The 15,292-nt window shown below is 36.4% G+C and overlaps 1 protein-coding gene across 1 annotated transcript in view; it reads right to left on the bottom strand.

The window, feature by feature from the left end:
* STAU2 (staufen double-stranded RNA binding protein 2) overlaps window positions 1-12,182 on the bottom strand; it is a gene marked incomplete at its 5' end in the record, with an annotated part of 92,254 nt that extends 80,072 nt beyond the window's left edge. The window contains one exon of the mRNA XM_009071477.1: window positions 12,122-12,182. Within this exon, the coding sequence (XP_009069725.1) occupies window positions 12,122-12,182 (61 nt within the window). The remainder of the gene's footprint in view (window positions 1-12,121) is intronic.
* Window positions 12,183-15,292: the final 3,110 nt, after the last annotated feature.

Raw genomic sequence — 15,292 nt, forward strand, 5'->3', positions numbered from 1 at the left:
CAATAATTTTGGTTGTTATTTCACAAATAATTGAAACTACTCTATGCCAGCACTGTTGCCACCAGAAGTAGTTTAGTTTTCTCTCCCACCTACAGCTGCTGTTTGTACTCTCCAGCTGCTCTGTTGCTTGGGCCAGCACCAGCACCTGTAGGAGCATAGAGGGATGCTCACAAGAATGAGGTGCTGGAAGCAAAAGAAGGGCAGGATGGGTCCTTGTGGCAGCAGCACTGGCTCAAGTGCTGGCTGAAAGTGTTTGCTGAATTACCACAGCAGCCCACGGTTAAAAAACCTGTAATTGCCCTGCAGCCACATCCTTACTGTGCTAATGACTCTGATGTGACTGCCTGCTCTGCAGTGAAAAGGAATATATTTATTAATTTTGTTGCATATATGGCATCCTATATTGCAAATAGCTACTTGCCTCTGAGAATGTTTATACTGACCAAGGAAAGCATATATGTGTCATCACTAATATCAATACGAGTTAAACATTTAAAAGAGCTAGATTTATTTCTGTGAATTGCTTTTAAACATTTCCAGTGACATGTAAATTAGGGGCAATGTGTCTACATTTCAAAAATCTTAAGATATTTTTAGAAAGTATCTCAAACCTAAATCTGCTTGTGAAGCAGCTTGGAAACAGAAATATACACTTGATCAGTTTTGCTGATATTCTTGTGCATGGAAATGTGCAGAATTAAGTCTGAAGACTGCTAGCTTTTTTATACAATGAAGCGTTTGTTGGAAACATGAGCAACCAGTTTGCTGATATAAGAGGAAAATCTTTTTCTCCTTATTAATACATTGGAAAATGAGCTTGAAATGTGTAATTTCATATTAATAGCATACTTTAATCTTCTAGCATATATCTGAAAATAACATGTGTGAACCTGAGCCATATGGCATTTAATTCTAGGGATAATAAACCTGTTTGTTAACTGATTTAGTAATCCCAAGAGAAATCAAAGAGTTCAATGCTTAATTCATTTGCAGTGTATATTAAATTAATCTCAGAATGTAGAACAAATTCAAAGAAGAGAAGGAAATTAATTTCCAGTACCTAGAAAGGATTCCTCTAACCCTAGTAGTGCAAGTAGTACTTTTAAATAGAATGTCTACCACAATGAGAAGACTCAAAAAATATTACCGGTAATTAATATTCTCATTTTCAACTACACGGTGAAAATGGAACTTCCTCACTGCCAACTCAGCAAACTGCTTACAGGTGAATCTTAATTGATTTACTTGCACATTTGGCTTTGAAGGTCATATCACTTTCAGAAATCTGGAACGCTTGATTATACCATTGAGAAAGACACAGTTATTCAACTGATTGCTCTCCTCACCTAGCTTCATGGAGCCTGGAGAGCCTGGCTGGACCCTGAACTCTAAGGGGGCCTTATCCTATTTGGAACTGACTCCGGTAAACTGAACTCTAGAGATAAACTCTGGAGCTAGCACAAATTCCCAATGCTGCTGGGAAAGTGGGAGTTCTTTTTCTCCATCTGGGACATTTTAGAATCTAACCTTATAGTTAAATAACTGTGTAAATACACAGCATTATTTTATGGTACATAATCACTATATGATGAGAGATTTTATACCCTTTTTCTGAGGCTATAACCTCCAAGACCTACCACTGCTCATATTTTTAAATAGTCTTATACAAGAGATAACACTAATGAAAATTTAAAAAAAAAATAGATAATACAGGTCTTGATAGTTGATGTTAGGTTATAAAACCAAACAACAACAATAATAGAGTGGCAGGTGTTCACCTCCTCCTAAGAACTGCCCACTGTAAATCTCCTTTCCTACAAATATTTCAGAAACAGAAATGAAAAACTGAACAAAAGATAAAACAGTCTACTTGTTTAGGAATAACATCATATTAGTCCCCCCAATCATTTTTAGAAAAACACAGTACAATGTTAACTTAAAAAAAGTTTAAAGAAGTTTAAAATCAAGTCCAGTGCTGCAGATTTCTGTTCCATTGATGTAATATTACTTAAAACAAACATTTTACATGCTTTCTCAGCCATTTCACTGTTTTTACATGATCCACCCAAATATCTAACTGCTGTCTGGAACAATGGTTTGGAATACTTCCAGATTACTAAGATTTCTAAATGTTAAAATAACTAATATGCAGCATATGATGAATAAAAAGATACTGAACAGAGTATAGCAAATGCTCTTAAAGTACTGACTTCAATGGTGATGTTACATTAATAATAGTACTTTTACACTTTGCAACACCTTACTGCTAAAGACTTCAAAGTGCTTTATAAGCAATAATTAATTTAAATCATACATTGGCTCTGAAAGGCAGATATTATATTACCATCATTGATTATCTCTGGAAACAAAGTAATGTAATATTCTAGACATTACATTAATATAGTTGTAAGCTATTAACTTTTTATATTCAGGGACTATGTTTCATGAAGCTTTTTACAAACTTGTTTTAAAAAGCCAGTAAAAACTTGGTCTCTTTGAAAACTTCTATCAAACATATATTAAGTGCAATTCAGTATCTATTTTTAATATATTACTGAGGATTTTTTACATATAATTCCTCGCTATTGCCTGTTGCCTACAACACAACTCTGTTCGCAACAGCGAAACAGTGAAGAATGATATTTAAAAAATCTGTTTAAACTCTGCTGTATTGTAGAAGACTGTGTATATATATAGAGAACAGTTTAGTTGCAGTGCTAAATTTATCCCAACAACATCAACAGAGGATTAAGTGCAAGAACAAAAGAATTCTTCAGAAATTAACTTAGTTAGTCTTCAATCAGTTCATTTAAAAATGTGGGAGAAAGAAATTCTAACGGTCCTCTATACCTTCATGCATTGCAGGAGAACATCTCCAGGTGAATATGTTCATATTTTTGTTTGTTTCCAGCTAAAAATAAAACTGGGCTTTTGTGTCCACTAGACACTTATCCCATACCAACATCACCATACTCCAAAGGTAGAATCGTAATTACTAGGAGTCATGGGATCTATATCAGTACCATTCAGAGCAACAACTTGCACCTTCTGCTGGACGTTAACATAGAGGTATATTCATGAAACGTTAAAATAATTTCCATTTTTATTATTTAAACCTGTAGGCAAACGTGCCACAAAAACACGCAGGCTAGCTGTGCAATGTAAACACTAACTTTTGAAAAACATGTCTTACCCATCACTGGTAGTAATTGTTAGCAGTCACTCACAATCTTCTGAAGTCTACAAAAACACACCAAAGACCTCTCTTCCCTAAGAATAAATTTCTTCATCTCCCATTGTCTACTTTTGCTGTCACACACTAGATAACCTAAGCGACAAAACAGTTTAGAGTCTGAAGCAAATATACAATTAAGACACAAAATGGCCCAACTATCCTTCACAAGTCTTCCCCTGGAAATGCAATCTGGGTGCTCTGATTCCACCTTTTTTCATAGCAGCCATAGTAGACGCAGTCTCCAAAAGTTCTGTCAGAGTTGTGTTATTTTTAACCCTAACCCTTTCTCTGTAGTGTCCCCTTGGCTAAGAAGACAGGGGGATCTTTCTACAAAAGGGTCCTCTACTGTCTGGAGTTTGTGGAAAACAAAACCAACAATCAGAGGAATTTGTGCACGGAGAATGGGGTGAAGAAGGAGAATAACCAGCAGTACTACTGAATGAGCCTCAGCGTAGTAAGACTCTACAAAAAATGGAATTTGCTGATATAAGGACAGTGACAAGTTACTCCACAGCAGTGGGCTACTAAATTAAGAGAAGTTCAGAGTGATGACAGCATTGCCTGCACACTCACATGTGTTAGCGTCTACATGGGTACCTCTGGTGTCCCATTTCCAATTTTCTATTTCTGTCAGGAAGATCAGAAAACATGAAAAGTTGAGATTTCACTTTTACCATTCAACTCCACAAGATGGCCCACAGAATCAGGCTTGTGTTGTCAATCTGCACATACATACATACATACATACATCATACATATATATATATATGTCTGTGTTAATTTCCTCTTTTCTGGTTGATCAACGCTGTAGGGATACTTTCCTGCTGCCTTCACTCCATGACTTCTCCTAGTTCAAGGTCACTCACTGACTCTTCATGTTTATGAACTCTCAGTATACTTAGTCTAAATCACAACTTTATTCTTTCTTGGAGAATACAATTTTCTCCCTAGGCTCTCACTTATCCTACAGGAAAGCTATACTTGGTGTGTCAGAAGCAGTGTCAGCTGGTATATGACTCCCCCTGACACAACTGAACATGTGCTCTTCCCTGCACTACAACTAGTGACATGGGGCACTGGCATGAAGGAGTGCTTTCATGGCTTGTGTAATGATGTAGAGTAAACCATGGCATAATTCTGTATATGACATGCTCATAAATTAAGTTTAGCACCCTGATATTTGAAACTGCCCATCACTGGCTAAAGAAAATATTGTTTATAACGAGATAATCAGTATTTTGGAACTGAAAAAATGCTTGATAGATAATCATCCAAGACCTCTTTCAGATTATGTTATCTGTATTCACATTGAATAAAGCCTTCTGATACTCTGCTGCAAAGTCTTACATAAGGCAACAAGCAGGAAATGTTAGACCCAGATCTCATCCTGACTTCACAGAACTACCTCTGTAAGTTAAAATGGGCCAGAACCTAAGATGCACAGAGGACGCTCACAGGCAATAATTACTCCCTAGAACTGTGAGGTTCTCAACATGCTCTACAATATGGCCCATTACAAATCCACTGAGAGTAAAAAAGAGAATTTACAAAACCAAGTAACTACATCAATAGCAAGACTGAAAAAAGTAAATATCATAATAACAAGAAATTATCATTTTTTTACTCCACTCACTGTAAAAGCCCATTTATATACTAGAATATTTTCAAATTTTATTACCTCAGAGCAGGAACTCAGGTCATTCAAACAATTGAACAGGCAAATAGTGTGGCCATTACGTTCTCAGTAATCATCTACACACAATCCTGGCTTGAAGTACCAAGACTCAATCATTACCTACTTAACACAGCTATCTGTGGTATTTCTAAGTCACCAACTACTGCAATATTCAGACATGAAAAAATGTTTTGTCATTACACAATGTCTTTCAATCAAAAGATCTCGTCTCAATTGAACAGGCAAATAGTGTGGCCATTACGTTCTCAGTAATCATCTACACACAATCCTGGCTTGAAGTACCAAGACTCAATCATTACCTACTTAACACAGCTATCTGTGGTATTTCTAAGTCACCAACTACTGCAATATTCAGACATGAAAAAATGTTTTGTCATTACACAATGTCTTTCAATCAAAAGATCTCGTCTACATGACCTTAAACAAACTGATGTTATATAAAGTCGCTCATTAAAATACTAAGTTATTTAACCTTAAAATAACCATGACACTGAAGTAAATACTATTCTTCATGAAGTCAGGTCTCAATACTTTTAATTTCACTGGAACATTTTCTGTACAGCCAGAACGGATATTACAGGAGACTTGAATTGTATACACTTCTGTAACATTTGGCATATAACTCATGTGAGGAAAGTCCTTTGAATTCTCCCACATCTTTACTCCTGCTTGGGAACACAAGACTTTGGTAAATATAAGACAGTGTTCACAGTGGGGAATGTCTACAGGATATTCTATGAAATATTCCAATAGACAGATGAAACATCTACACCATAATTTTTATGCATGATAATTTCTGCATCATACTTTTCCAACAATATATCAGTGTACCAGAAAACCTTAAAATTAAGAAGAAGCGGGTTCAGAAAAGAACCAATCTAAATGCAGAAGGAAGAACAGTATTCTTATCAGTAAAGGGGATCAGCACATTTGGAGTGGGACCAAATCAAGCCTGTGACATGGCAGACCAAGGTGCTAGTAAAAGCTGCAACAAAGTGATGTTTGTGAGGATAATGCAATTAGGACTGACTACATGCAACCAGAGGTGACCTGAGCAGGCAAGACTATTCATTAACAGATTAGGAGAGGAATGACAATGGTGATGATGAAAACAAAGGCATGACCCACACAAAGAAGAGATGAAAGAAAGAGCAAGTCTAGTAGACAAAGAGAGGTTGTCGATTCTAAGAAGGTCAAGGTAGCCAACAACAAGCACAGCATAGGTATGAGTGGAGATGAAACCAGAGGAGAAAGTGGTGAGGGGAGGTGGAAGTCATATGGATAAGATGCTTGATGGAAAGGGATGGAGAAGAGAGTGAAGAATTAAGTCTTGGTTCTGACAGCAATTAAATCTTAGTTCAATCGATTCCATTTTTCAAGGACATTATTATCCTAGGTGAGGGAGACAGTGGGCTCCAGCTTGGGGAGAAAGGATTAGGTAAAGGAGAAAAGACTTCAGAAATGTGAAAGTATTTAGAGAAAACCATATTGAGGTGAATACTGCTCCATTTACTTGGCTGAAGACAGAAAACTAAATGCAGATAATTTGCAGAATTACGTACTTGAATTTGAGAGTTAACATCAAAAAAGAGCTCTGCATTGTTACTTCACATGCAGATTTTTTTCCAAGGAATAGACTAGCAATCATCACTAAATGTAATTCATACAGGAATTTTAGAGAACTGGGAAAAAGATAAGTTATCTGAAATAATGTCTACTCACAGAGTTGCCTATCTACTCCCATGGTGGCTGTTCTCTCTATGTATTTTGTATATTGAGAGCATATTGATTAAGCAGTCTCCTACAAAGCTGACTTGAGCTCCTTCTCAGCCTGAGGGCACCCAAACCACAAGCCCCACAGACCAACTCTATGTTTCTTACATATGCACAATCTAAACTACTCGAGAACCAGGCAGCAGATTGCTTGCAACACTTTTTCTTTTAACCTGTATGTAAAATATGCAGAATATAATATCCATAAACCAGTCAGAGAACACCAGAATACACATCCACACCTTCAACTCACTGCATAAACAAACTACAAAGTCATGATTTCTTTAGGTCACTCCTTCTCTGTGGATTTCTTGCATATTGACAGCATCTGACTTTTTCTTTTCTGTCTGCAAATCATATAAGACACACATCTCCAAAAGGTGGCTGCCATTCTTCAGATTACTCTGCATCCCATGAGTACTCTACTTCTGCTGAAGAAGGAAACTAAATCTAAGTCTCCCAATGTTCTGGGCACATGTTTAAAACACCAGGCACTTTATAAATATACACTGTACTCTAAACTCAGCGAAGAAAGCATCATCCCTAAAGATAAGACACTTGCCAGGACTTTAAGCGCCTGAGCATCTCAAAAGGGGAAACATGGGGAAAGGAGGAGGACCACTTGCAGTTGCCATCTTACACTCCAGACCTGTACCCAAGTCACACATAAAAATGCTAATTTGGCTTTTGCCACTAGTTCTCAAACCAGCAAGGAAAAAGCAACCTCACGCCCTTCCCAGTTTTGTTAATAGGAGATGGGTTTCAATATTAGGTGTTTTAAATGTTTTATCAATTATTTCAAAAAGTATATGCAAGATGCATTTAATTGGCATTATTCTCAATAAAGTTATCTCATTCTCATTGCTAGATGAAACTGAAAAATAACACATCAGTTATTAACAACGCCAAATACAGCATGGATTTCCTAGCTTCAGTAACTCAGGGAAGAAACAGAATTGGACAAATCTTCTCTGCTCCTAAATTAAATTTTTCTGTGTCTTCATTTGGAAAGAAAATTTAGTTAGAAAATTAGCACATCAACTCAGCAGCTACAGAGACAAGGTGTTATTTAAACATAACCAACTGTGATAAGAGACACTAGACAAGTTTGTGAGACATACAGAGTGTAGACAAGTGGCTCAGCTGATGGAACTGCTCCAGTGATGGTATAATGTTCACCTCACAGTATGTTTGCTAAAAAACCCCATAAAACAGAAAAATGAAACCCCAAAACAAACAGTGGGAAACTACTGTTCTGTGGCCTTTATTTCACCAAATAAGTGGTGTTGTCAATCCCTCTTACTGTGGTTTCTATTCAGATTGGTAACTAATTCCACCAATGTTTAGTGATGCATCAATCTAGCTCCTAGCAAGAGTGCATTATAATTGACAACTAAGTTTAGGAAGTTTGGAAGCAATTTAAAAGCCAAGTCCAATGCAAGAGCAGTACTTAGCGAGTAAAAATGCATACAATCCACTGCAAATCACCTTTGAAATACACTCAAAAGAATGACATACTTCAGCAAAATAAATAAATTCCAATTAAATATGTCCAAATTACAAACCAAAATTTTTATTCCCAAGCTGCAGACTTCAGTTACTGTTCATGGAAATACAGGGGTATCAAATTATCTACTGGAAGTCTTCACAAAGATCCTCAGTCGAAAAATAAACACGTAGAGGACCAGATATATTCTCGTTATAAAACTAGTGAGGGCCACAACAACAAAGTTCACATAAATTTTGTTTTCTTCAAAGTGAAAATGTATTAGGATGTAAAATTTCATAAATACATGATTTATGTTGCATTTATTTTCTCCCAAAAGCTGGCAAAGAAACATCTAAGTAAGAATCCGAATGCAACCAGACAATTAGGGCTACAATAACACCACATGTTTTTATATTACTTATATTCTTAATTATTGAAGTAGATTTTAAAAAATACTGAAATAAGGGCTATTTATGGAAAAATGTTCAGATTTCCTCAGTACAGACTGAAGAAAGTATTTTTAATATCTATTTGGTTTTTTCTCTCCTTTTTTTTTGTCCCTGAGAACAATTGCATGAGATCAAGTATCTTTGTTCCTTAGGAGATCATCTGCTCCTGCTGCTCATTTACCATCTGAAATCATAATTGTCTGTTGGTGACAATCTAATCATCTTCACAGTAACTAATTGTGATGTCACAAACAAATGGTTATGATTTCAGGTGGTGGACAAACAGCAGGAGCAAATGTACTCTGTAGAACAAAGACTGTAAAGTCATGCATGAATCTCTAGTAATAAAATGTTAGGCAAGAAAAACAAAGAGCTTGTCCTTTAGAGTGAGGTAGGATTGCTCTGAAGGTTGGGGTTTTTTAATTATGAGCATTCCAGTACATGCTTTGTGACTCCCCACACTGCTGAAAATAGGTGAGAAACATATAAAAATAGTTATGGGGTTTTTTTTTCCTCTTTAGAATGATAATATATAAAAGTACTGTTACTTTTATTTTTACATTGTTCTTCATAGCTCGTCTACAGCTTTTCCTCGAACACATACTGTATGATGTTTGTGATTACCCCATCCAGAAATATAAAATGAAAATATGTTCCCACGAAAATACACTTTGCATTATGATTGTTTATTTGTTTCATGTTTCCTTCTTGTTGATAATGGCTTAAGTCAAATCCAGAGAGAAAAATGAGCATTCTGTTTACAGTAAACATCTTCTGTATGGGCTGTAAATGCTTCTGGTCTGCTCACAGACTCTCAAAACCTCTTCCAGAAACATCAGGGAAAAAACCTTAATGTTCTTGCCATTTCACATTTTAAAATGTCTAAGATATTCCAAACCAAGAAAGAAATAGCTTCATGTTTCATCTTTCTTGAAAACTGTGAAATGAAGAGGAAAGGTAAAGAAATAAACCTGTGGGAAGGAGCTTTGCCAGTGAGTAGGAGGAACAGAAGTGAGGTTTTCCGGAAGGTTAATTGCAAAAATAACATGATAGAGGGGAACAGGAGAAGTTAATTTTCAAGAATAGGAAATACTAGAAGAATTTTCAAAAGTAGGGAATACTAGACATATATTGAGCTAGTCATTAGAATTGTAGGGCATTTTTCAGCAAAAACAAACTATATAATAAGGGTACAATGAAAACTGTTCTTCAGCTGTACTAAAATGTAGAACTCTTATGACTTTGGTTTTGTTGCACTGTAGTATGCAACTTCCCTTTACTATTCCAGCTTTATTTGACATGGTTTCAGATGGAAACACAGTACATTATGCACACAAAGAAAGAATATCTGCCTGCAAAAGGAAACTGATGCACAATATGCTGCCCTAGCAGGACAAAATTGTTTTCCTGGAATAAAATTACTGGAAATCTGAATAAGAGCTGCCAAATGCTAGATGTAGCAATCTTAGAGCCTCAGATATTTAAGGCCCCTGAAACTTAAGGTTTAGGGTAACAAGAAATGCAAAACCGTACATTTCTCACATAAGAAGGATACAAAAGGAAGGAAGCTGCTCCACTTCACCTCTTTAAAACTTCATAGTATAAAATTGACACTTCAAGAGTAGATTCACCTGCCAACAACAGCTGCTCTTAAAAATAAACTAGCATATTCATACCTGAAAGGATGTGACATTTTTTATCTCAAACAGTGGAACTTGTTTGAAACTGCCTTAGAAAACCCCTGCACTACACAGGAGCATGAGAGATCACGTAGACAAGTGGTTTCTTTCATTCAAAATAAGAAAACTCTTCTAATTTCCTAAGTTCTCCTCGATTAAAAAGCTCTGAAGTTATCTTGTATTCAAGGGCTTAGGGGAAGATCAGTGGGGGTGCACAGGGAAAACAATATTAGCTCTTCTGAACTTTTTATGCATTCCCTGTGTGGGAAACTAACACATAATATTGTACTAGAAGCAGAGCAGGCAAAGTGCTCATAGGTAACCGGGTACCAGCAGACCATTCCCCTACTAAATACTAGCACAACATCTCAATAAGCAATCATGTCTTTGGAAAACTAGTGAGAAATATCAAGTGGTACTGCATAAATCTTCTCCAAATGCAGCAATCCTCTGACCTCAGTCACGTTCTGAAAACCAGGCATCTTTATAGAGCTATTCAGTAGAAAGGTATCAACTGAACTTACTGGTTATCTAAATAAGAAACAAAACCATTCTGTGAATTTTCTACAGTTAAACTGTAAATTTTAAAGAAAATACCCTAGAAGAGAAAGGTTCTTTATGAGGTAAGGAGTTAAAGAATCAGTAAAAAAGTGTATGGCCATTGATAACATTTTGGGTTCAAATCTCTCCTATTTTGCAAAAGAATAGCACAGTCTCAGTGAAATAAAAAAGATACACTTTAATCAACTGATTATTAATGTTGCCTCTAGATTGGTACCCTTGACAAAGGAGTTAAGGAATTAAGCACAGCGGTCTCTGAAGGGCAATGTCAGAAATAAATGCTGCATGTCTTTTGAAATGCTAGCTACATCACATTTCACTTCCCATTTCCTTGGAGATCAGATAATAAAAAAAACGCAGCCTGGGTAGTCTCATCTTAGTCCCTGGAAAAATCATACGGTCCTCTTAAAGCTGTTTGTGGGCACACGAAGGAGGAAAAAGCCATTGGGAACAACCAACATGAATTTACCAAGGATAAAACCCAGCCTCAACAATGTGACAGCCTTTTATGATAAAATTACTGGATTTATGAATCAAGGGAGAGCAGTGGATACCATTTACATTTGCTTTACCAGCCTATTGACAGCACATCTCCCACAGCATCCCTGTGTCCAAGCTGTGATGTTAGAATCTAGGTAGATAAATCACTAGATGATGGAAATCTGTTTAGGGGATCAGATTTAGAGGACAGTGAGGTCTTAATAGTGCCTCCAGTGAGAGACCTAATAGCAGATTTCCAATATCTAAGAAGGGGTTGTTAAAAAACACAGAGCCAGGCACATTACTGAGGTATATAGAAGAAGAACAATAGATGATAGTCATAAACAAAGAGATGTTCTGACAAGGATAAAAGAAAAAAACTTCAATGTGAAGATAGTTAAACACTGGAACAGGGTGTCCAGAGAAGATATGGAATCTCTGTCCTTGGAGAACTGCTAAAAAGACATAGGAACCCTTGTCTGAACTCGGTACTGACCGTGCTTTGAGTAGACAGTTCAGACAACCTTCCAAAATCCCTTACAAACTGAAGGATTCAATGATTCAACAAGTAAATAAAAATCTCCTTATTCCTGCACTCTGTCATACCTGCACACACAGCACAATCAGGAGATAATTCATCTAATTGCAATAAACACCATTAAATATTTACTCAAAACATTTCAATTGTCTTAAATAATCCAAATCCTACAGAGACCAAGACTGGTAAGAATAGATATAACTTTAGAAAGCAATACTTACTGTTACTTGTTGGCTCAGGAAACCCAACATTCTGACCGTTCCAACTCTTGTTTTCTCCAAGCTGTAACAGGTAGAAAGAGAGAAATAAGTAAAGAGCAAACTACTCCCTAAACAGAACATTCCTGTTTATAAATTTAGTTGAAAGATTCTTAAAAGGATGACTTGGGATTGCCACATCTGTTCACAAAATTTTGCTAACGCATCTTAATTTTTGTCTACGGTCGGTTATTTGAGTAATGTACCCTTCATGAATAAACATTAACAACTATTGCCTAACAGTGAAATATAAATGTTTCCCCAAGGATTAGGCTCAACTCAACATGTTACCAAATCAGACTTACATAAAATTAAATGTTTTAAGCAGCTCTCAACTGAAAACATAAACAGACAACAGAGAAATTACATTCTAAAGCAAGAAGATCCCAATAACTGCCTATGAAGGAATGTATAAACACTATAAAGTACTTTGGGTGTAATTTAAAAATATTTACTTGTTAGGAATCCATGTAGTTACCGAAGTGGAGGCAAAAAGGATTGCAATTTTCCATTACTTTAATATATTTTTGAGGAAGCTAATTGTCTTTGAATTAATTGTATTACGTTTAACACTGGGTATTACTCTGCCATGAAAAAAGGGAGTAACTAGCACAGGGGTTCAAAATGAGGCCATCCCTGGAGTCTATGCAGTAAATAAGATGGCAGTGTTCTAGGTTTACGTGTAGAAGTGGATAAACAAGTCCAAGCTTCCTCAGTACTTAGGAGCTATTGACAACCAGCTCTATGAATGTGAAACAAATGACCCTTTTCAGATTTCACTGGGATTCTGTATGCAAACAGAAAACCTCACAGTGAAGTAGTCTATATTCTTTATGACGAAATCATAATCATTTGGTCTGGAAGATGGAGTTGATTGGAAAGTGGAAAAGACGCGAAGGACAACCAACCAGCTGAAATATGCCTCTGCACCTCAGAGGTTGTTTTAAGGCTCTTTAGATTCTATCATGTTGTAATACAGACTACTAGATGATATGTTTTCCTTGGGAAAGAGGAAGAAAGAGCACACTATGTATAGCAGCTATTCCAATGATGACTTTCTTGCTTTTCCTCATCATCTTCATACCAAAGTGCTTACAGCCTTGACATCGTGCAGGGAAAATGAGAGATATATGACAGAAAGGTAGGACAGGTATTACAGTTGGCTTTCAAACTGGTCACCCACCTCCACCCACTTGAATTTCACACAACTCATTTTCTTTGTATTATCAAGCAGATAATATGTATGTCGGAAAATATGGAAGACAACAGTTCTTCAAATGAATAAGCAGTATGAAACCTATAAATATGCTTGTATTTATTGCTGTCTGTTACAACAGCATTGTTTTGTCAGGAATCCATACTGTCCATGCATAACACGACAGGAAAGCCAGCACAAGCACCCTGCTATAACATGAGAAGAACATTTCCAACTCTCCTTATTCCTCTCTTTTGTACTGTTTATTAACTTGGTCATGATGATATGCAATCTACTCTGGTTTTCTTCTCTCTAAGAGAATACGAGTGGTACAAATAAACAAAAAGATGGCAACATGAAAAAATGATTACAACTCTCCATTCTCATTCACAGAGCTAAAATTCTGGCAGTTGGAAAATGTCTCCCAGTGCACCTCCATATTGCTCTCCTCAGGACTCTTCAAAACCATTACTGATTTCTTCTAGAAGTCAGGCTAGCCCAGAAAAGAGCAGAGCCTTTACTTTTTTACATTACCTGGTTACCTGTTTACCTGTGCTGCCATCAGCACCATGCATGGCACTTGTAACTCTCTTAGGTCTTCATTGAAACAAAGAATACAGTCACATTTTATGCACTGGGGTTAAGGAAAAAACCCTCTGAATTTGGTTTTTCTTCTTTGTTTTTCTTTTTTTTTTCTAAGGAGGAGGAAGGGGATGAAAGGACTCAGGGAAGGAGGGGATGCAAGGGCAAGAGAAGTTGCCTTTTGTAAAAGCCTCAAAAATACAAGTGAAAATTGTCCATTTAAATGCCAACCTGATATGTCAGCTAATGTACACTGGGCCCCATTTTGAATTCAAGGAGAGAAACAAGCATCTTCTAATGGTATATCTTTATTGAGCAATTTAAATGGAAGGAATTTTTGCAATGCTGAAATTGATAGAGATCTAAGGGCTATTTTCCCTCTCCTCCACCACAGTTTAGTTAGAGAATTAAAATGCTTTCAGCTACACAAACTAACTTGTGTATCTCCAAATATGTCCAGTCTGTTATATACAGAAGATAAAGCCAGATGTTCTAGATATTTTATGTCCTTAACCCCAACAAAGCTATAAAAATTTGTTGTATGATCTTGAATACTGCCACCACATAAAATTTGAGTAGTTCACATTTTTTGGATAAAGTATCATGTTTGTTCATTGTGTTCAGAATAATATTAAGCCATTGTATGCTATTCTATCATTCTAAGGTATCTATGTCTGTAAGTATGTAATTAAACTAGTTTTTCTAAAGACAATGCACTTGTAAGCAATAGTTCAATAAAAAGCAGCAGCCCCCCTTTTTATCCACTTAATATTTTTTTAAGGATTTCAATGCAGCCACAATTTTCCACTGTGTAGAGCTCCCCAAAGCAACTATGTTGTGGGCTGAATTTTTTCAGCCTTTATCTCCAAAAATTACTGAGTAAAAATAGTTCAGCCAATTTAAAATCCAAGAATGAAAACCTATGTTACCCTATTAGGAAAAAGAAAAAAAAAGGTTGACTTCTCTGTTTTGCCTTCCTTTTCATAAAGCCCTTTGGCCAAATTGGCAGTGAAGAAAAAGTTGAAACTTTTATATTGTAGAAAGTATGTTCTATATTCTGCACCAGGAAAGTCTCAGCATTCTGGTGAAATGAATTATCATTTGACTCAGTCTGAAGCCTTTTTTAAAGGCTGTGTCTGCACAGTGTGTTCTCACTAGGAACATCATCTAGCCTCCAAGTACTCTGTTTAGAGTATTTCACACTTATCTATGACTAAGCCATATAGTGAAGAACATAGTGAAGGTGAATGTGAACAGCATACATATTGCTGCTACTCTCAAAGGAGAAGGAAACAGGAGGTGGGGCCAAATAACCAGTACAGCATTTATTCTTTCCTGGCTAAGAGTACAGAACATAT

Source organism: Acanthisitta chloris, unplaced genomic scaffold (genome assembly GCF_000695815.1).
Source record: "Acanthisitta chloris isolate BGI_N310 unplaced genomic scaffold, ASM69581v1 scaffold11693, whole genome shotgun sequence".
Taxonomy (NCBI): domain Eukaryota; kingdom Metazoa; phylum Chordata; class Aves; order Passeriformes; family Acanthisittidae; genus Acanthisitta; species Acanthisitta chloris.